Source organism: Carcharhinus amblyrhynchos, chromosome 14, assembly GCF_965287045.1.
Source record: "Carcharhinus amblyrhynchos chromosome 14, sCarAmb.v2.hapA, whole genome shotgun sequence".
Classification (NCBI taxonomy): domain Eukaryota; kingdom Metazoa; phylum Chordata; class Chondrichthyes; order Carcharhiniformes; family Carcharhinidae; genus Carcharhinus; species Carcharhinus amblyrhynchos.
This window is the reverse complement of record NC_137337.1, coordinates 69,005,629-69,029,278: the sequence shown is the minus strand read 5'-3', so window position 1 is coordinate 69,029,278 and position 23,650 is coordinate 69,005,629. Positions and strand designations below refer to the sequence as shown.

Here is a 23,650-nt window from a genome sequence, read left to right as displayed (position 1 = left end):
GCTGCACAAAAGTTCCACTGTATGATGTTGGTGGAGGCAGCAAATGTGTAAAAGTGTGGATTGGGTGATGATCGCATGGACTCCTTTGTCCTAGATGGTGTCAATCTCCTTGAGTGCTTTTGGATCTGCAAGTGGAGAGTATTTCATCACACTCCTGACTTGTACCTTGAAGATGGTGGGCAGATTTTGGTGAGTCAGGATGTGAAATGTTCCAACCCCTGCTGTGCCCCTTTAGTCATCATAGCTATATGACTGGTCGGTTAAATTTCTGGTAAATGGTAAGCCCCCAGAATGTTGACAGTGGGGGATTCAATGTTGGTAATGTTACATTCATTGTAACGCTACATTCTGCACTGTCTCGTTTCCTTCTCTATGCTTTGTCTGGAAAGAGAGTAAGAAACAATACTTTTCAGTATATGTTAATACATGTGACAATAATAAATCAAATCAAATAATGCCAACTATCATCAAGGTAATATTGTTAGATTCTGTCTTGTTGGGGTATGGTCCAGGTGCAGGTCAGTGGGACTAGGCAGAAAAATGGTTCAGCACAGCCAAGAAGAGCCAGAAGGCCTGTTTCTGTGCTGTAACGTTCCATGGCTCTTTGGCTTACTTGTGCTCCTATTTTGTACCTTCATATGAAGTCAGGCATTATAATTTCATCAGTGCCTTGACATGGACAGGGGCTCAAAGAATCAAACCATCTGATTTTACTAGGAACTTATTACAGGGTTATCAACTGATCTTTACTTAGAATCGTTTAGTCAAGCTTTGACTAGCAATTCGAATGGTTTTTCTGTTTTGCATGTATACTGTAAATATTCTTTAATGCAAGTACAAGCACTAATCAGTATTAAATATGAAATAATGCAGTTTGCAGTCTGTTCCCAACAGTAACACTTCAGATGGTTTGGTTGATATTTAAGTTGCCACTCCCAAGCATGACAGTTGTTTGTGTTTTAGTTTGTTTACCTGTACAAAAAGCTATTCATCATTGCCAATCTGCTCATTTAAAATATTGGCACAGTCCACTGTAGGAAAAATCTTACTCAAACCAATATTTTATGGTCTTATTTCATCTTCACATTGCTCCCATCACTACCAAATTGAAATCAATACTTAACCCACTGGTCAATTTGCTCAGCTGCTTTTTTGGACACAATTAACCCAAGGTTGGAAAAATAATATCCTTTTGTAGGCTGCTGGTACTCCAGTGGAAATGGCCTACAAATTTGCCCATCAAAATATTTTGCTTGTTGCAACATCAAGAAATTATATTTTGCAGTTTCTTAGCTTTCTATTTTCCTTTTTGTACTGCCATCCACGGGATAGTTATCCTCCACACAGCAGTATTTTAATTTTAAATTGCCATTTTGAGCTCCCAAGATGGATTAAAATGCAGTTGTCTGGTGTTTTACTGAGCCAGGCAGGAAATTAACATCCGAAGGTTTGCTTGCTGTTCTGAGACGAGTGATCTGAGCTTGTGTGAAGGTATCAAAGCTGGTATCTTTATTCTTCGGTTATGAAATGGGAAATGCAATTGACCAGTGTTGTTGTTCTTCTTGATTTGATTTATTATTGTCACATGTATTAACATGCAGTGAAAAGTATTGTTTTTTTGCGTGCTATACAAACAAAACATACTGTTCATAGAGAAGGAAACAAGAGTGCAGAATGTAGTGTTACAGTCATAGTTAGGCTGTAGAGAAAGATCAACTTAATGTAAGGTGGGTCCAGTCAAAATTCTGACAGCAGCAGGGAAGAAGCTGTTCTTGAGTCAGTTGCTACGTGACCTCAGACTTTTGTCTCGTTTTTTCCAATGGAGAAAGGTGGAAGAGAGAATGTCCAGGGTGCGTGGGGTCCTTAATTATGCTGGCCGCTTTGCCGAGGCAGCGGGAAGTATAGACAGAGTCAATGGATGGGAGGCTCATTTGCGTGATGGATTGGGCTACGTTCACAACTGTTTGTAGTTCCTTGCAGTCTTGAGCTGAACAGGAGCCATACCAAGCTGTGATACAACCAGAAAGAGTTCATAGTTATTATTTGATGATGTCTGATGGAAAAATGGCTGCATATGGATTCCCAGCATTGAGTTGGGTTTGACCAGATTGGTTGACTGAGATGGGCTTTTTGTATGCATGGATTCATACCCTAGTATAAGCCCTCCTCACGGGGTTAGAAAGAGAAAGTGTGTGAATTTATGACATGAGTACTTTTAAGTGATTAATTGCTCAATGTTTATTATTGATGCTAGGTAGGGAATTTTATTAATGGTGAAAAAGGTTGCTCCCAAAATGTCACAGTAAGAAATCTCACAACACCAGGTTAAAGTCCAACAGGTTTATTTGTAGCAAACGCCACTAGCTTTCAGAGCTGGCTGTTCCTTCATCAGGTGGGTGGATCTCCCATCCACCTGATGAAGGAACAGCCAGCTCTGAAAGCTAGTGGCGTTTGCTACAAATAAACCTGTTGGACTTTAACCTGGTGTTGTGAAATTTCTTACTGTGTTTACCCCAGTCCAAGGCCGGCATCTTCACATCCTGAAATGTCAAGCAGGGGATGTGAGGAAACTAACGACTACAAAAAATAATGAGAATATGGCAATTTCATGGTATGTTGGTGGCCTTACTGTCAAAAAGGACTGATCTTTGCATTTTCTTTCCATTTTGCACAGCATGCATTATGGACAGCATGGTAGCACAGTTTAGCACTGCTGCCTCACAGCACCAGGGAGCTGGATTTGATTCCTGGCTTGGGTCACTATTTGTGCAGATTCTGCACGTTCTCCATGTGCCTGCATGGGTTTTCTCCCAGGTGCTCCGGTTTCCTTCCACAGATCAAAAGACATGCTGGTTAGGTGCATTGGCCATGCCAAATTCTCCCTCCATGTCCCCGAACAGACGCCAGAGTGTGGCGACTCGGGGATTTTCACAGTAACTTCATTGCAGTGTTATTGTAAGTCTACATGTGACACTAATAAATAAACTTTAACTTAAAACTTACAATTAGTGTTCTGTAACAATTTCGAGATACTGTCTTCTGCAGTCTTTATTTGCAGATCCTCTCCAGGGTGGCTGCCTCTGAATTGAATTTTCCAGTATCCTGTTTGTTTCTTCCTTATTCCTTGCTGCAGACTTCTTCCATTTCAGAGTCACCTCAATCATTAACTCGAAGCTTTTCATCCCTTATAAAGTAAAAGTTATTTCCTTTCCCACCACGAATTAGCTATATATTGGGGACATTAATGGATAAAGTGAGATCACACTGTTCTGATATTTTCAGATCTTTAAAACAATGGCCACTTGTTTTCTATAATACGCCTTGTGTATGAAAGATGTTCTAGTTCTAATGAAAGGTCATTGGCCTGAAACAATAACCCTATGTTTCTCCCCGCCTTTGCTGAGTGACCTGCTGTTTGTAACTTTCTGTTTTCATTTCAGATTTTTGCAGTATTTTGCTCATCAGTTACACGTTTCACAGCATATTGCAGAAATAAAATAACTAATACTCTCTTTTTTTGTTCTTTTTCAGGTTTTCTTCAAACCCTGGCGGTTGACTGATGGCAAAGATGTCCTGCAGATTGTTAGACAGCAACTCAGATTATAAACGATGCCAAGATTAATATATGTGAGAAAGATATCACAGAGTAACAGATTATAATCCTTCAATTTGACTTGCTTGGAGATTGCTCTGGAGGAGATTCTTACTTCCAAAAGAGATGGTTGTACATTTAGTTGAAGCTGTTGGGAGAAAAAAGTGTGGAGCATGACCAGTTTAAAACGTTCCCAGACTGAAAAGGTGGGTATCGGTGCCACTTCAGTTATTGGCCCTGAGCTTACTATTGGTGCACGTTCGGATGACTTCTACGCACGCCGATTCCGAACACCGAATGGCACATTTGGTTCAGCTAGTGTGACCGGGCCGCCACCGCGAAGTGAAAGTGCTCACCATGTTGGTGCAATGCCAGGTGTGCCTAAAATGGGTGTTCGAGCAAGGATTGCTGATTGGCCTCCCAGAAAAGAAATGACGAAAGATTCTTGTAGGACAAGTGACCAAGAATCTGCAGGGAGTCCAGATGGCACTGTCATGTCTATTCACTCTAGTAGCCCGAGCAGCCGGCTGAGCCATAGTAATCAAAATTCTCTAGAGTTATTGGCATCAAGGAGGATGCACAGTGACTACCTACAACCCAAGGCACAAGAGATGGAGAGCTTAGATTCTAGGTTTCTTACACCAGATGGTTACCTCCAATCTCCTGCAAAGGGCCTTCGCAGAATAAGGCAGCGCAGTAATAGCGACATCACTATCAGTGAGCTGGATGTCGATGGATCTGAGGAGTATGGAGCATTGAGTCATAAATTGGGATCTGCTCTTCACCGTGAATATGGCAGCACTTCCTCCATTGACAAACATGGAATGTCAGGGGACAGCTTTTTTGATTTATTAAAGGGTTATAGAAACGAACAGTCAGATCAACGAAGTCCAGCGCCAGAACAACTCAGTGAACTACTAAAAGCAGAAGCCAATAAAACCTATGGTTCAAATATTGAAAGCTCCAAATCTGACTTTGTAGATGGTTTCTTTGCACACAGAGGGAGCCCCAGGCCACTGCATAAAGAAAGGGAGAAACCACTTAAGAGGCGATCAAAGTCTGAAACGGGGGATTCTTCTATTTTCCGCAAATTGCGCAATGCCAAAGGTGAAAGTGAGCTGGGCAAGTCGGCAGATTTTGAGGACAGCAAATCAGAAGACAGTGTAAAAGGCTGGACTTGCCAGAAATGCTTTGCTCATTACGATGTGCAGAGCGTGCTGTTTGACTTGAATGAAGCTGTGATGACCAGGCATAGTGTTATTAAGAGGAGGAACACCACGACAGGTGCGTCTGCGGCTGCCGCTGCCTCACTGACTGCTGGTCCGCTTGCACATTCGATCAGCTTCAGCTCTCCCTCGGGTAGCACCGAGGACCTGAACTCAAAGGAGAATCTCAATGTTGATTACGGGGATGAAATAAGCAATGAACTTGTGCTAAGCTGTTCGTATTTCAGGAATGAGATCGGTGGAGAAGGAGAGCGTAAGATAAGTCTAAGCCGGTCGAATTCTGGGTCACTGAGTGGATTTGAAAGCACGTCTTCTGAATTTTCCCTGAGCTCCCATTGCACAAATGCGGGAGTTGCTGTGCTGGAGATATCAAAGGAAAACTTAGCAGTACATTGTGACAAAGTAAAGAGATACATTGTGGAGCATGTGGACCTTGGAGCTTACTACTATCGGAAATACTTCCATCAGAAAGGTAAAGCTTTAATTCAGTAGCTGTCAGCATCTCTGGTTTAGTATGATTGGTCAAAATCCCACCATTTATGTGGTGAAGAAAATTGTAAAAGGTGCTTTTGGAATGGGAACAGACCATCTAGCTCATTGAGCCTACTCCGTCATTCAGTATGATCGTAGCTGATTTGGACACTTTAATGCCTTTCCACACACTATCTCCATAATCCTTTACGTTATTGTTTATCCGAAATCTACGTATTCTGGCTTGGCACTATAGGCCTCAAATTTTGTCTTAAAAAGAATATAATTCTGAAAAAGAGGTGTTGTGAAAACGTAACTTGAGAATTGAACAAAAGCAAGGAACTATTTATTTAAGCTATCGTATTTTTGTAACAAAATACATCTATCGTGTGTACACTAAAATCTATGATAAAGTGACAGGAAGGGTGTCATTTACTGCGATTATTCACATGGGCGACAATAAATTAAATAATCTAAGTGGTACGAGAGAAGGGATCAGTTCCACATTATGCTGCATTGCATGAGGACCAGTTGTGTCACATTTCCAAGTATTTTGTTAGGTATAAGTAACTCTTTACTCAAAAGTGATGTGCAAGTTAGGTGAGAAGTGAGAGTAATGTACACCACAATGGTAAAGCGAACTTTCTCACAATTTCGAACTTCAGAAAGTTAATAGAATTTAACAAATTCTGTCATAAGTGATGATGGTATCAGTTTGCTTGAAGTGTCCTTGGAAAGGAGTTTATTACTTTGGTCAAGCTGTGGCTTTTCTTTAATCAGCACAGATGTTTTGCTGTCTACTGGGACTCATTGGGCATATAAGAAATTTATCATTGTTTTAAATCCAAGGTATGAACTCGTTTCTTTCCCTCCTCACACTCATTAATAACCTAAAACTAATTGTAGAATGTACATTTTGCCCCAAAGCAATCAATCTACAGAGTTCGCACACCCATCTTTCATATTTTATTAAATGTAGAGTCCTAACTGTGTTCGTTTAGAGAAGCATGCTGATACCTTAATGGAACATATTTTTATAAATGCTGAATATTGAAGACAAATCATATACGCATTTTTGTTGAGGGTTCATTTTAATTTCATTTTTTTTTTACGCAGCTCTCATTACTAACTCTAACCTGCACATAAATTATAGGAATTGTGATTAGCCCATAAAAGACATCATTGTCAAGCACATCATTGCCTTAAACATTGCCTCATGTCATATTATACCAGCTTAGTCATGTGATGTATTCAATAATTTATACCTTTAACTTCCTCCTTCCCATTCTTCTTCTCTGAAATATGCTGCAGTGTGTAGTTCTAGGGCAACGAGCCACTCATTGGGATCCATCTTTTTGATCGGGGTCACTCTTGTAGCCAACATCCCAGTCAACTGCAGTATGAAATATTAGAGATCAGTTCCACTCCGTGAAATTGAATTGGATGAGGGAATAAAAATGGGCCCACATCAGTATCTGTGATTCCCACGTGGTGAGTTCCTGATTTCATTCATCATTTTGGGCATTTGCCAAATGCAAGCAAAATGATAAAGAACATGAATAAATTTGTTTTTTTCCCCCATTTGAGCTTTTCTGTTGCTTCTAGTTCCACCCATTCAGAGAACAAAGAACAGTACAGGAACAGGCCCTTCGGCCTTCCAAGCCTGCGCCAATCACATTTGCCTATCTAACGAACCGTTTACGGGATGTTCCCTTCCCTGTTTGTTCATATGCCTATCAAGATAAGTCTTAAATGTGGCTAACGTAACTGTCTCAACCACCTCACATGGAAGTGCCTTCCACCACCCTCTGTATAAAAATAAACTTCTCCCGCACATCTCCATTGGATCTTTCCCCCCTTATTTTGAACTTGTGCCCCCTTGTAATTGTCGTTTCTGCGCTGGGAAAAAACTTTCAACTGTTCACCCTATCTACACCCCTCATAATTTTATAAACTTTTATCAAGTCATCCCTCAGCCTCCGTCTTTCTAGGGAGAACAATTCCAGTTTATTCAATCTCTCCTCATCGCTAATACCCTCCATACCAGGCAACATTCTGGTAAACCTTTCCTGCACTCTCTCCAAAGCATCCATGTCCTTCTGGTAGTGTGGTGACCACAATTGTCCCAGTATTCAAAATGTGGCCTAACCAATGTTTTATTCAACTGTAACATAATATGCCAGCTTTTATACTCCGTACCCCATCTAATGAAGACCAACATGCCATGTGCTTTCTTCACCACTTTTTCCACCTGTGCTGCCACTTTTGAGGATCTGTGGACTGATATTCCCAGATCTGTGTATCAATGCTCCTGACTGTTCTGCCATTTAATTTATAGCTCCCACCTGAATTAGATCTATCAAAATACATCACCTTGCATTTGTCCAGATTAAATTCCATCTGCCATTTTTCTACCTAATTTTCCAGTCTAACTATAATCCTGCTGTCTTCACTGACAATCTTCATCACTATCCGCAACTCTGCCAGTCTTAGTATCATCTGCAAACTTGCTAATCAGGCCAGCTACGTTTTCGTCCAAGTCATTTATATATATCCCTACGGTACACCACGAGTTACAAACCTCCATTCAGAAAAGCACCCATCCACCTCTACCCTCTGTCTTTTGTGGCCAAGCCCATGCTGAATCCATCTAGCTACTTCACCCCAATCCCATGAGATTTCATCTTTTGCACCAGCCTGCCACGAGGAACCTTGTCAAATGCCTTATGTAGACAACAGTCCAAGGCATTGACTCAGTTCACATCACATCTTCAGAGGCAGCAATTGTGCTGATACCTCATTCAAGTGACACTTGTATGAGGTTATACAGTTGAGCATTAGTAGGATATTGCTCAGGGTGACCTGGCCTTGGAGAGGATGCAGAGGAGAATTGACCAGATTGACACCAGAGGTGCCATAGTTACATGCTGGGGAGAGCGGATGAGAGAAGAGGAATTGTGAAGCAGGAAAGATTATAGGGAGGTTATACATAATGGGGAGATTTTGCATGACAGCAAATTGTGATCTGAAATGCATGGGGTGGTGGCCACAAATTCAACAATAAAACAAAAAGTTAGGTTGATACAGGAAACATTTACAGGATTATGATGAAAGAGCAAGGGAGTGGAAGAGGCATGAGGTGCCAAATGTGTGTTGTGTTATGAGATTCTCTGATGTGGGTCTATTATAACGCTACGCTCGAACTTTCCAAAAGTCAACATTATTTTTAACATTTATTTACTTTCTAAATTTGTTATCTCTGAAGATCCTGCAATAAATGTTGGAATTCCACAAGAACCACTTCACCCAACGCTTAGTGGGGGAGAGTGGGGGTGGAATTGTTTTTGAAGTATTTTCTTGTGAATGCTCTTGCCTTTCTTTTGGCCTCTATGGAAACTGGGAAGAATGTACCTCCTAATAGCATCCTCATGTCTTTTTCTTGAGAGCAAGAGAACAGGAGAGGAAAATTTTTGGTTCAGAATTCCACAGACAGAACATCAGGAGGACTAAAGTTGCACAGAGTTGTTGAACATCACATAATCCAGGGGAGTGAGGCAGGAAGAGCCCTAGGCCATATCATGAACACCACTGACATTTGCCAAAGCGAGTTGAAATCAACTGCTCAAAAGGATTGTCACAATTACAGTTTCTGGTGTGGAATGCAATGTACTTTGAATCCTATAACATTGACCCCTCTTTACCCACTTATCTATTTAGTGCAGCCTCTGTTTTACCCCTTATGTATGATAATAAGAAAATAATATGAACATTTAGACAAAAAGAATGGTTTTGCATGCTCATTTGTCCTTTAATTCTGGCAGAAATGCAGACCATTCCTTTTCCAAGTCCCTTGGTATTTTGGCCTGTTTGCTTTTGTGCATTCAAGTATGTTGTTTGATGACTATTTAGATACTTTTGTGTGTGAATTAAGAAAGATTTAGAAAAGAAGATAAACGTACTGACTTTAAAAAAAAATCCAGTGGGGGTTTGAAGGCTAAAATAGCACTCAACTATCCCACTGGGTTACTAGAGCAAAAGAATAGCTAGAATTGGGTTTTGAATTGGTTGTTTGACCAGTTTCCAGAAAAAGTAGAATCTTCCTCGCATCTGTCTTCTCATTCCTACCATTTCACTTCATAGTTTCATCTCTCGCTTTGTTTGGTTATTCAAGATGGGGATTTGCACATTTCAACAGTCCATTGTATGACTGACATGTCACTTAGCATCTGAGTCATCTACTTTAATTACTTTAGATATCAGACTGTACTGAACTATCTCTGGAGTTCATACTGCAGTTAAATGTCGGCATGCTGTTGGTCATTAGTGTTACATACCACCATTGCTGTTCAATTCTCCAGATTTAAAACTTATGTCCAGACTCCACCAACCCTTTAAATAAAATACCAAAATAACCTTCATTAGATCCTATATTTAGCACCATTTATTTGATCCCCTATACTGTTGCTTCATCTTCTGCCCATTTCTCTGCGTTGCAGGCAATTTGCAGACAAGCTATTTAGAGTTAACAAAATAAATCAGTGGCAAAAATGAACATGGTCATTAATTTTCTAACCATGAGCAACCAGAATTAACATTGTCCTGGCTTACACAAGACTTGTTCTGTACATTAAATTATCAATATTGCATTGAAAAGTTTTTGTGTAGAAGATTTTATGCAAAAATAAACAAATGATTAGCCCTTAATGCCGCTTGAGAATCTGTGAGATTGCTCACCACTGTTTTGTACTTGCAACAGTAAATTTGAGTAATGTGTATACCTGTGCTTATAGTTTACTGTATGTATAAAATAATCTATTGTCTTGTACATTGTTTGTGAGTTATGATAATTTGAGTTAATTTCTAGTAGTGTATAACAAATTATTTCTAAATGTCAATTCTTAACCTTCCTTGAAATTTCTTAATATTTTCTGCAGTGCAGATTTCTATAGTTAATGCTTCAACTTTAATTTATTTAATCACCATTTTGGTTTTGTAAACATACATCTGAAGAAATATGGTTGACTATATGTAGCACCATGTCACATTAATAGAATGCTCTCTTTGTAGTAATCTGTGTGCCTCATCCTTTTTCTTCTACCCACCTCAGACCCATCTATTCCACTTAACATTAAGGTTGTCCCCTACTATGCCAAGGCCATCTTTCTTTTGGTCACGGGATATAGGTGTTACTGGTAAGGCCATTGTTTATTGACCAACATCCTAATTGCCTTTGAGAAGAATACTACAATCATTAGCAAATTCCCTCACTTAGATCATAAAATGGAGAGAAGGTCATTAATGAAGATGGTTGAGCCTAGGACTAAGGAACTCCTGTAGTGATTGACCTCCAATAATTGCATCCATTGTCCTTTGTGTTATATTTGACTCCAGGCAATGGAGAGTTCTCCCTGTTTCAAAGAATCATGGAAGATAAGAGCAGGACGAGGCCACTTGGCCCTTTGGACCTGCTCCACCATTCATTACAATCATGGATGATCATCCAACTCAATAGCTTTTTCTGCATCACCGTTGATCCCATTTGCTCCAAGTGCTATATCCAGCTGCCTCTTCAATACATTCAACATTTTGGCATCAACTACATCCTGTGGTAATGAATTCCACAGGCTCACCACTCTGGGTGAAGAAATGTCTCCTGACCCCCGTCCTAAATGGTTCCTCTGAATTCTCAGGCTGTGACCCCTGATTCTAGACTCATCCGCTATTGGGAATATCCTCCCTGCATCTACCCTGTCCAGTTCTGTCAGAATTTTATAAGTCTCTGAGATTCCGCCCTCATTTGACTGAACGCCAGTGAAAACAATCCTAACTTAGTCAATCTCATCATACATCAGTCTCGCCATGCCCAGAATCTCACTGACAAACCCTCACTGCACTCCCTTGAGAGCAAAAACATCCTTCCTCGGAAAAGGAAACCAAAACTGCGCACAATACTCTAGGTGTGGCCTCACCAAGGCCACAACACATCCCTGCTCCTGTACTCTCACCGTCTGGCAATGAAGGCCAACATACCATTTTCCTTCTTTATCATTTGCTGCACCTGCATGCTTACCTTCGGTGATTGGTGCACATGGACACCCAGGTCCCGCTGCACACTCCCCTCTACCAATTTATAGCCATTCAGGTAGTAATTGCCGCCTTGTTTTTGCTTCCAAAGTGAATAATCTCACTTATCTAAATTATACTGTATCTGCCGGTGATTAGCCCACTTACCCAACCTGTCCAGATCATTCTGAAGGATCTCTGCATCCTTGTCACTGTTCACCCTCCCACCCAACTTGGTATCATCTATAAACTTTGAGGTCTTACATTTTGTTTCCTTATTCAAATCATTAATATATACTGTGAATAGCTGGGGTCGCAGCACCAATTCCTGTGGCACCCCATTAGTTACTGCCTGCCGATTTGAAAAACATCCATTAATTCCTACTTTTTGTTCACCCTCTACCAATCGGGTTTTTATCCAATTCAATAAACTTCCCTCAATCCCATGTGCTCCAATCTTGCACAATAATCTCAAAACACTTTCTGAGAGTCCAAATAAACTACTTTGACCGGTTCTCCCTTGTCAACTCTACTAGATACATCTTCCATGAATTCTAACAGACTTGTCAAACATGATTTCCCCTTCATAAATCCGTATTGACTCTGATCCTGACACTGTTTTCTAAATGCTGTACTATAAAGTTCTTGATAACGGATTTGAGAATTTTCCCCCATTACCAATGTTAAGCTTACTGGTTGATAATTCACTGTTTTCCCTCTACCTCCCTTTTCGAATATTGGAGTGATATTTTCTACCCTCCAATCTGCAGGGACTGTTTCAGAGTCTATAGAATCCTCAAAGATGACCACCAGTACATTCACTATTTCTAGAGCCACTTAAGTACTCTGGGATGTAGATTATCAGGCCTTGGGGATTTATTTGCCTTCAATCCTGTCAACTTTCCCAGCACCATTTCTCTACTAATATTGATCTTCCTCAGTTCTTCCCTCTCACTAAATCTTGCATTCTCCAACATTTCTGGCGTTTGATTTGTGTTCTTTTTTGTGAAGACAGAACCAAAGTATGCATTTCCTGTTGACTTCAGGTTTGCGAGAGATTTTTGTCGCATTTGGTCAGATGCTGCCTTGATGTCAAAGGCAGTCGCTCTCGTCTCGCCTCTATAATTCACCTCTTTAGTCTATGTTTGGACCAAGGGTGTACTGAGATTTGGAGTAGTGTTCCCAGTGAAATCCAAACTGAACATGTGTTATTAATGAGTGAGTGTCATTTGATAGCATCACTTTGCTGATGATTGAGGGTAGATGGATTGGGTGGTAATTGATCAGACTGAATTTGTTCTTTTTATGGGCAGGTCGTATCTGAGCAATTTTATGCTTTGCCAGGGAGATGCCAGTATGAAAAAAATTTGCTTAGGGGTCCAGCTAGATCTGGAGCACATGTTTTCAGCACCTCAGGATGTTGTCAGAGCCCAGAGGATCTTGTTGCATCCAACAAACAAATTGTTTTTAATATCACATGGAGTGACTCGAACTGGTATTAACTGGCTTCTGTGATAATGGGACCATAACAGGAGGCTGGGATGGATCATGCACTCGTTACCTCCAGCTGATGGTTGTAATTGCATCTGCTTGTCCTTTTTCGCTCAGATGCTAGCATCCTCCATCATTGAGGATGCCCTTTTAATTGTTTAATTAGCCACTATTATTCACGACTGGGTGTAACAACAGTGCAGAGCCTTGATCTGAACAGTTGGTTGCAAGATCACTTAGTTTTGTCAGTAGCATGCTAAGCTGTGACACCTTGGCCAGAATTCTCCCAAAAAAATTCTAAGTGTCGAATTTGCATGAAAACTGGGGTAATTCACACTGGTTTTTTCAGTGGGAGTTCAGAGAAAAATCTCCAACATTTTCTGCACTGCAGAGGTCGCTAGTTTGTGTATCGTTATACATCAGTGGGTGGGGCCTATTCTCGCTGGGAATGCCAGCAGTATTGCACTGTGTGGGCCACTGTGCCTGCACTGGTCTGTCAGCACCGAGATTGGCGCATGTGCAGTGGCCCCTGTATGCTGGCGTCCAGATTGCTGGCCAGCTCAATCGCTGGCAGCCCCACATCACTGCCCCCCCCCACCCCCAACCAATCCTGACTACAGAGCGGCAGCAGAACCATTCACCCCCACTGATCACCCCCTAGAGGCTCCAACCCTTGGCACTGCCAGGGTCCTATGCCCAGATGCACCTGTAAGGAGCACCGATTGCTCCCCCCTTCACTCCAGCAGGATTGAGCTGCTAGTTGCCCGTTAGTGGGGAGCTACTGTAATCCTTGCTGGAGTGAACCCCCGCTAGTGGGGGGGACTTCAGTCCCAGGCCTGCTAATGAAATTTAAATTGTATTTAAATGGCAATTTAAATGTTGGTGCCTCCCCACCAATTTCTGGCCAGAGCTGATGCCATCGGAATTCTGGCACTGGGAGATGCTATCGGGGCAGGAATGCATGCACAAACCCCATGAATTGGTCAACACGAGAATCTCCTGGCTCCCTGCGCTAAAAAATTAGTGGGATGGGAGAATCGTGGCCCTTATCTTTTAAGTATAGTTGTTGCTGTTCCTGACAGCTCTTCTACACTCATTGCAACTGGGTTGATAGTCTTGGTAGAGAGGAGGTGGGTGTGTGGGGGATGGGGGGGGGGGGGATGCGTGTGCTATGCCACATCATGAAGTCACAGATTGTAGTGGAGTAGCATTCTGTCGCTGAAAGGTCACAACGCCTTATTGATGCCTGGTTTTGGACTGCTAGAACTGTTCTGCATGTGATTAATTTAGCATGGTAGTTGTGCTACATTGTGAAGAGCAGGGATACTGAAGATATTGGTAATGGTAACTAATTGGCCATAGCCCACAAATGACTGTAGGCATCCTGCTGTTTGAGAAATTCCAAAACATATACACACCTGAGAAATTCCACATCAGCTATGGCCAAGGGAAAGAGGCAGGCCTCCCATGAACTACCTAATCTGCTGCGGTGATTGAACCCACGCTGTTGGTGTACTCTGCATCACACTAACTATCTGGCCAATTAAGCAAACCAACCCCCATGCTCACAGAAAAGGTTATGGAATTTGAAACTGTTCAATATTTTGTGATCTTTTAGGTCGGCTCAAAAGAGGTGATCTTTTCCAGAGAATCCCACGGAGGTCAGTGGACCTTTGCATCATTTCCTCCCCCCTCCGCTACGATTCCTGGGGCGTGAGAACCCCATAATTTCTGCTGTGCCAATAGAAATAAACGTACTTGTAGAGTTTTACAGCACAAAAGGGAGACCCTTTGGTCTATCATGTCTGTGCCAGCCAACAAACACCTAGCTGTTCTAATATTTTTTTCCAGCACTTGGCCCATAGCCTTGTATGCTATAACATTTCAAGTGCTCATCTAAATGCTTCTCAAATGTTGAGGGTTCCTACCTTTACCATCCTTTCAGGCAGTTAATTCAAGATTCCCACCACCCTCGAGGTGAAAACGTTTTTCCTCACATTCTCTCAGTCTCCTTTTTTTTTCAAACCTATGCCCCTGGTTATTGATCCCTCTACTAAGGGTAAAGGTTCCTTCCAATATGTCCCTCTTAATTTGGTACACCTCGATCATGTCCATCCTCAGCCTTCTCTGCTCTGAGGAAGACAGCCCCAGACATTGCCAGCCTCTCTTCATAGCTGAAATGTTCCAATCTGGGCAACATCCTGGTGAGTTTTCTCTGCACCCTTTCTCATGCACACATCCTCCCTATTGTGTGATGACCAGAACTGCACACAGTAGCTGTGGCTTAACGATTGTTTTATGCAGCTCCTCCATCATCATCTACCTACTCTTCCATGCCTCGGCTAATAAAAGCAAATATCCCTTATGTAGACAAAAAAAATGCTAATCTATGGAGTCAGATCAGAAAGTTTGACCAGAGATTTAGTTGAAAAGATGAGTACTGGGAAGGTAAAGGAATTTTAGAAAGACGTGCTAGTGAATAGAGTGCAGGCAACTCTTGTGTTCCTTCTGTAGTGATGGGGTGGGATGAGGTAGTCTTGGATGGGGCAAGTATATCGAAGTGAGGATAAGGGGGTTGTGGAGTGTATCTAGGCTTGCTGAGCTAGTGTGGGACTGACAGGTTTTAAATTTAATACTTTTTGGACTAGAATGCTAGTGTAGGTTATTGAAAATTTAAAAGTTAAAATTTATTTATTAGTCACAAGTAATGACTTACATTAACACTGCTATAAAATGACTGTGAAATTGCCCTAGTCACCACAGACACCTATTTGGGCCAATGCATCTACTCAGCAAGTCTTTCAGAATTGGAGATAATTGATGACTGAGACTTGGCATGGAACAGGAAATGCACAACTGTGTGTTTCAGATAAACTAGAAGCTTTTTTAATTCATCGTGGGATGTGGGCCTTGCTGGCTAGGCCAATATTTACTGCCATCCCCAATTGCCTTTGAGAACGTGGTGGTGAGTTGCCTTCTTGAACCACTGCTGTCGATGAGGTGTAGGTACACCCACAATGTTGTTGGGGAGGGAGTGCACAGTGAAGGAATGGCAATATATTTCAAAGTCAGGATGGTGAGTGGCTTGGAGGTGAACTTCCAGGTGGTGGTGGTCCCATGTATCTGATGCCCTTGTCCTTCTAAGCATTAGTGGTCCTTGTTTTAGAAGGTGCTATCTAAGGAGCCTTAGTGAGTTCTCGTAGTGCATTTGGAGAATGGGAAGCTACCAGGGATGGTACTGGGATGGAATAACAAAGTATTCTGTATGGTAAAAAAAAATTGGCATTAGTTAAAAGCACAGAACCAAGTCAGAATAGTCTTGGCAGAAAAAAAGGCCACTTTGACCTTTGCACCCGTAGATCTGAAAGGACTATGTGTTTAGTCTGTTGTTGCTTTCAATTTTTTTTCCCACGTTTATATACTGTAATGGATTTAACTATTAGCACAGTTTCTGGGAAGCCAGTCTATATATTAAGATAAAGTGCAGCGCCCTCTCCTTTATGGAGATATACCAGAGACTAAATCGTATAGATTAAATACGTTCAGCATGTTATGTAGAGATGAGCCATGACAGTAAGATTTTAAAAAGGATCTCTTTGAACTGATCAAAGGGAAATGCAGAACCAATATCAAAAGTTTTCATGCACAAAGCAATTAACTCTTGGAATGGGCTTGGGTAATGAAATATAAATTGGAGTAATTTTAGAGTCAGTTGGATGCTTTGTTGGGATGATTGCTAGATTTTCTAGATAAATGAGTTATGATGGGGCAAATGGCATTCCTTTTGCTTGTGATCTTGATGTTGTGAATTCATAGATTCATATTTCAGACAAAGCTGCTACATATACGTTAATGGTGAGCATTATGTTTCTCCAGGATTTCAACATAGTACAAGCTTATTGTGGTAATTATCTCAGTTGTGGGACTGATTTTATTTAGCAACAGAATTAATTGGTTTAATGTTTTAAAGAATCATGTCTTGTACGTTCACAGTAATATTTCACTCTTTTTACTAACTTCACTTGGGACTGAAATTCCAGGTCACTATCCCCCTCCATAGTGATTGTTGTCTGAACAATCTATGCACACATTGATCGTCAGAGTTGTGCTTCACATCAATCACTGCAAACCGCTTTACAACCCAGTTTGAGTTTTGCAAGGGCTGTTTAGATTTTTTGTACTAGTTACACAGGAATAATTTGCACTGGATTAATTTGAAACATTGCAATCATGGCCAAAAATAGTAATTTGAAAATTGGAATTCCAGTATGATCTGATCAAATGCAATCATGGTGTTAATTATGATTAATATTATATAATCACATACTCGTGAATAGCATTCCATGGTTCTGTTATTTGAAAGAAGAAAGAACTTGCATTTATTTAGTGCCTTTCAGCACCTCAGCTTGATCCAAAACACCTTGCAGTCAAAAAAATACTTTTCTGAAGCGAATTCACTGTTGCATTGTAGAGAGACATGGTAGCTAATTTGCAAGATGCAATAATGACCAGCTAGCTGTGTTAGTAATATTGTTGTTGGTGGGGTAAATATTAGCCAGGATACTTGCAGAATGCCTTGACTCTTCTTTGAAAAATGCCATGGGATCTTTTATGTTCACCTCAAAGAAATCAAGTCATGCAAACCCCGTCCAAGTACAAATACAAGCCACATTCTTATTGCACCTATTTATGTAGCCAAACTTGTTTGAGTTTTGACAATGAATGTGCAATCAAGAGTGACCGTTTTAATCTGCTTTGCTAGCCTGTATGGCTTAGTTCCACACTGGTTAGTATGTTTACCCACTGAGCTATCGTGGGGAGAGATTTGAAACTTTCCTGATACGATCTGCCCATTAACAATTGCAATTTTGCTCTTGACGTATGCCAAGATAGGAAGCTAAAATTAAATTGAAAATTCCTATCAAGATGTGCTTTGCTTTGGTCTGCCTTTAAAAAAAATTTAAATGTTAGAGAAACATCTTAGTTTTGAGCCTGAAACATATAGTGACAGACAGTGGCCTTGAAAGGCACCAGGAAGCCAGGTACAGGAACATCCGTGCAGTGCAAGTACCAAAAAACGCTGAGATGACCACAGATTCCATCTTCACACCATTGTCCCCTGATATCCTGTAACTCATGTTTCGCCAGCAATGGGTTTTCATTTACATTTACTTTGGACCATTGAGAGAGAAATTGTTTTTGACATGGATAATGTTGTCACCAGAATTACAGAAAGTAAGTTCAAGTTAACAAGAATAAGTTTTTAGGATTTAAAGAACAGCAGGGTTCAGCTCCCTTGCTGATACTACATTTCCAACCCCATAAGTGGCATGAAGATAATAGCTGGAGGCAGAGTTCAGTAAAACTGAAAGATTAAATCCAAGAGTTTGGTAAGTAAGGGAATTTGAGGTTGGTTGGTCTCTTTCTAAGATCCGGTCAAGTTTGCATTTAACTTGAAGATTAAATTGCAATTTTTCATTTTGGTCAGTGTTAAACAAACTAAATACTAGAAGCAGTTGCAGTTAGTTAACCAGGTACTGGTATATAGAACAGGTATCCTTGTCAGCAGTGACGGACTCAGCTTGCTTGGACCTGAGATACTGTAAATACAAAATTTAGTAGGCACACCAAGTAAGTCGCGAAACCAATTGCTTAAATGCAGGAAATTGGTAAGTGAGGGAATTTGCTGCAGTGTGGGAGGAGATGCTGTCTAAACTTATATAAAAGAGAACTGGTCTGAGACGCAGAGAGCGCTAAATGAGGCCAGGGGGCATTAATTAGATGTGCAGGTAGGTAATAGGTCAGTTTTTTAAAAAAGTTTGTTACCCCTCCCTCTTAAACTGGAGCAGTGGTTTTAAACTGTCCAGGGGAGATACAAATATTGTATTTAGTTTGTAATGCAAGAGGTCTGTCCGTAATAAAATAGTAAATAACTGAGTGATGTTTTAAACTTGAACCCAAATTAGTTAAATAAATAAATATGGCCGGGCAGGTAATGCTACAGCAGTAGCATGTAAGAGAAGATGTATACCTCTATAATCCATGGCAACCACATCTGTAGTAAGTCTCTGCAGCTTAAGGATCTTCAGCTGAAGAGATGATGAATTGGAGTCTGAGTTTCAGCCAGTGATGCACCACGGAGGGGAAGAGTTACCTGGTCAGTTTGTTTGAGGAGACAGTCACACACCTTAGATTATGTTTGGTCCGTGGTCAAGGACAGGAAGTTGAGACTAAGAGAAGCAAGAATGGGAATCCAGAAAGTGACAATGATGGTGCCTCAATCCTTGCAATTGTCCAACGTGTTTGCTGGATGAGAGCAGGCACTGCAGGAAGAATGAGCAAACCCACCACAGTGCCATGGCTAAAAGATTGATGTGGGAGAAATTATTTTTGATTCTTTAGTTGCAGGCAGCAGTACTGGGGAAAGAAGGAGCTGTACCGTTGGGATGATATGGTGGCACAGTGGTTAGCACTGCTGCCTCACAGCGCCAGGGACCTGGGTTCAATTCCTGGCTTGGGTCACTGTCTGTGCGCAATTCACACGTTCTCCCCTGTGTCTGCATGGGTTTCCTCCAGGTGCTCCGGTTTCCTTCCACACTCCAAAAATGTGTTAGTTAGGTGGATTGACCATGCTGAATTGCCCTTTAGCGTTAGGGGACTGGCTAGGGTAAATGCACTTATGGGGATAGGGTGTGAGTGGGATTGTGGTCAGTGCACACTTGATGGGCTGAATGGCCTATTTCTGCATTGTAGGATTCGATGATATATGACCTTAACTTGAACTGCATTGGGACCAGTGTCCTGATGAACCATATAGACAGAACTGTAAAGAGGTTTTAATTAAATAGTAGTGGAAGATGGGGAGGGTTCATGTGAGGGTAGGTTTGAAAAGTTAGAGAAAAGGCAAAACACTTGCACAGGATAGTGATGCAGAGAGTCTGATAGGAAGGGACAAGAAAGTAGGGGAAGAATTGTAAATTGGGAGAATTAAATGCTCTTTATTTGAATGCACTCAGCATTTGTAACAGGGTGGATGAATTGATAGCACAAATAGAAATAAATGTACATGATATGATAGCCATTGCAAAGATGTGGTTGCAAGATGACCAATGCTGGGACCTGAGTATTTAAGGATATTTGACATTTAGAAGAACAAGAAGAAAGAAAAAGAGGCAGGGTAATTCAGTTAATAACGGATGAGATCAGTACGGTAATGAGAAACGTGGTTCAGAGGGTCAAAATGTAAAATTAGTTTGGGTAGAGATAACATAACCCACTGGTAAGAGTTGTTTATAGGCCCCCTGACAGTAGCTATGTTGTGGAGATGTCAGCATTGGACTGGGGTAAACACAGTAAGAAATCTCACAACAACTTAAAGTCCAACAGGTTTATTTGGTAGCAAAAGCCACTAGCTTTTGGAGCGCTGCCCCTTTGTCAGGTGAGTGGGGAGTTCTGATCACAGAACTGTCTGGGGACAGGAAGAAATGCTTCCTCTTGGTGGAGGAATCAATGACCAAAGGGGCATAGATTTAAGTTAAGGGACAGGAGATGTGAGGAAAAACATTTTCACCCAAAGGGTGGTAGGAGTCTGGAACTCGCTGCCTGAAAGGCTGGTAGAGGCAGGGACCTTCATAACATTTAAGTTGTAGATATATGCCTTGGCAGAGTGCACAAGGCAATGGGCAGCATGGTGACAGAGTGGTTAGCACTACTGGCTTGCAGGGTTCAATTCCAGCCTCTGATGACTGTGTGGAGTTGGCATGTTCTCCCCATGTCTGTGTGGATTTTCTCCAGGTGCTCCTGTTTCCCCCTACATTCCAAAGATGTGCAGGTTAGGATGATTAGCTATGCTAATTTGGGGTGACACAGTAGTTAGCACTGCTGCCTCACGGTGCCAGGGACTTGGGTTCGCTTCCCAGCTTGGGTTACTGGCTGTGTGAAGTCTGCACATTTTCCCCATGTCTGCGTGGGTTTCCTCCCACAGCCCAGAGATGTACAAGTTAGGTGGATTGACCATGCTAAATTGCCTCTTTGTGTCAGGGGGACTGGATTGGTTGAATGTATAGGGTTATGAGAATGGGCTTGGGTGGGATTATGGTCGGTGCAGACTCTATGGGCTGAATGGCCTCCTTCTGCACTGTAGGATCCTGATTCTAAATTGTCCCTTGGTATCAAGGGATTAGCAGGGTAAATATGCGATATTACATGGCTAGGGCCTGGGTGTGATTGTGGGAGTGCTTCACAGCCAAACCCAACTGCATGCTTGCATGTACTCACATTTTCATTAGGGGTCCATAGTTGGCAACGGAGAGTGGTGAATCATATCAGTGTAGCTCAAGGATTGAATTTAGGATGCTGCTTTGCACCACATCATGCCAATTAATTTATCCATTGACTCACTTGACAAACAAGAAGTGTTTTGTCAAATCCTAATCTGCTGGGACATGGTGCAAAGTGAAAAACTAATTTTCACTTACAGATCAAGGGAAATTAGTGATTGTGCTGGAGGTATCATGGACCCATTTATCTGCAATTGAATCACTGTTGGCAATAGTTGAGAGATATTCTACCCTAATGTGGTCTTAGTGCTTTTAACCTAGATATATCACTAAATGCAGGCTTTAACACTACTGGAATGTAGCCTCAGAAGCAAATAGCACTATTTTGTAATCGTTCAGATCCTTTATCTGTTGTGCTTTGTTTTTATTCTAAAATGTCAGTTCTGAGCCTTGAATGTGAGGTTTAGAAAATAGTTAGACATGTTTGCCTCGTTGATCAGCCTTTTTTAAAAATCTCTAAATATGTCATCAGATTTGGTTTAGTTACGTTTATCCAGAGTCAGTCTATCCCATAAATGATGGGATGTCTGTGGTTTATTTTTGTAGACTTCATCTATAAAATCAATTTATCGCTACTTGAAAAAGTTCCTTGTCTAAGGTTAGTTTTCCCCATTCAAAATGGCACTGAACCGTGGTGACTTCTTGCGTGCTGTGCCCAGCATACCCTCTAATTTTATATTTTACTCTTGTTCAATCAATGCTGTTACAACTTAACTCTAATTCTTAAACTACTGTATTCTGCATGTTCTTCCCCCCATCTCCTCTGAATGGTATGCTTTCTCTGTATGGAATGCAAGAAAAATACTTTTCATTGTTTCCAATACATATGAGAATAATGAATCAAATCAAAAGGAAAACTGAGTCAACATTGAAATGAAACATAAACTGGTTTTCTGTCTTCGCAGATGCTGTCTGACTTACTGAGTATTTTCAGAATTTTCTTTTTTTTAACATTTCTGCAGTGTTTTGCCTGGATGGAATGAAAATTCTTGATGAGTTAGCTTTAAACTGGTTTGATGAATTGCCCCACGCCCTCTTCACAAAGCTACAGTGCAGCAGAGAAAGGTTTTGCAGCAGTGCAAATCTGTTTAAAATGACTTGCATGTACAAAACCTTTCAGAACAACCACAGGGGGCTTAGCAATCCTGAAACTATTTGGCAATTTAACCTAGGTATATCACAACTCAGTGCAGGCCTTAGAACTGATGGAATATAGCCTCAGAAGCAAATTTTCTAATCATTCAGATTCTTTATCTGATGTATTCTGCTTTTATTCCAAAATGCCAATCTTGAAACTATTCAACTTGCTTTTAGAAACAGCTACATGGATGATTAATTTGGAATTTAATGATGATTTGGTTTAGTCTGTCTTTGGGGCCGGAGAAGGATTTGGCAATTGCAGGAAATGATTGCTTTTTATTTAAAAATCAAAACATTAATAGTTTCAAATTAAAGCACAGCTAAATCCTCTCCATCTCATTTGATCAGATTGTAGAACCTCTGCAGTTTCTGAATGGAGAGCAGGAGGTCTCTATTTTTATAGATGCTGCTTCTTTCATGTGGCACTTTCCCTCACATTGCACCTCCTCTCATTTTGCAGCGTTTCTGCACCCACTTTCTGCCTTACTGTGACCAAAGAAATGTTTCTTTCTCTGCCTTTTCAGATGTTGATTAGTGTGACATCCCAGCCCCTCTTGAAATCGATGTGTTTTTGTTTAAAACAAATTAGCAGTACAGCCTCAGATAAATGTTATTGAGGGACTCTCATTAACAGTATGTGCTGAACCATTGTTTCTCAGTAATCTCACGGTAATTAACTTAGGCAAGAACTTGATTCTCAGGAGAATGTGATCACATGAGTCATTAGGAACATTCTGGCCATCGCTGTACACAATTTCTACTGTCAAGAAAATAAATTAGAAGCCCACATGGATTCTAGAATGCGTTTTTAATTTTTATATTCAGGTAGCAATAAATGATGTGAATTTACTCATGCAGCTTATGATTCCATTTAGCCACTGAATGAAATTTTTCCCTGGTCATTTTCTTCTCCTGTGAAAAGTGAATATTTTTATCTTTCCAATTTTTCCCTTTGATCTTTTATTAGCATTTTTTGTAATGCTCACACCTGGGAGGACTCTTTTGGCTCAGTGGCACAGTGGTTAGCAGTGCTGTGTCACAGTGCCAGGGACCCGGGTTCAATTTTAGCTTTGGGTGACTGTCTTGTGGAGTTTGCATGTTCTTCGCATGTCTGCGTGGGTTTCCTCCAGGTGCTCTGGTTTCCTCCTGTGATCCAAAGCTGTGCAAGTTAAATGGATTGGCTCTGCCAAATTGCCTTGTAGTGTCCCAAAATGCATGGTTTAAGGGAATTAGCAGGGCAAATGCATGGGGTTACAGGGATGAGTTTGGGCGGGATGCTCTTTTGGAGAGTCAGTACAGACTTGGGTCAAATGATGGCCTCCTGCAGT

General features: G+C 41.1%; 1 protein-coding gene across 14 annotated transcripts in view; it reads left to right on the top strand.

The window, feature by feature from the left end:
• Nucleotides 1-23,650, top strand: part of sipa1l1 (signal-induced proliferation-associated 1 like 1) — a 349,286-nt gene that overhangs the window by 202,070 nt on the left and 123,566 nt on the right. For all 14 annotated transcript variants that reach the window (XM_080203040.1, XM_080203046.1, XM_080203047.1 and 11 more), the window contains one exon: nucleotides 3,532-5,290. In XM_080203040.1, the coding sequence (XP_080059166.1) occupies nucleotides 3,766-5,290 (1,525 nt within the window). In that variant the 5' untranslated portion in view covers nucleotides 3,532-3,765. The remainder of the gene's footprint in view (nucleotides 1-3,531; nucleotides 5,291-23,650) is intronic.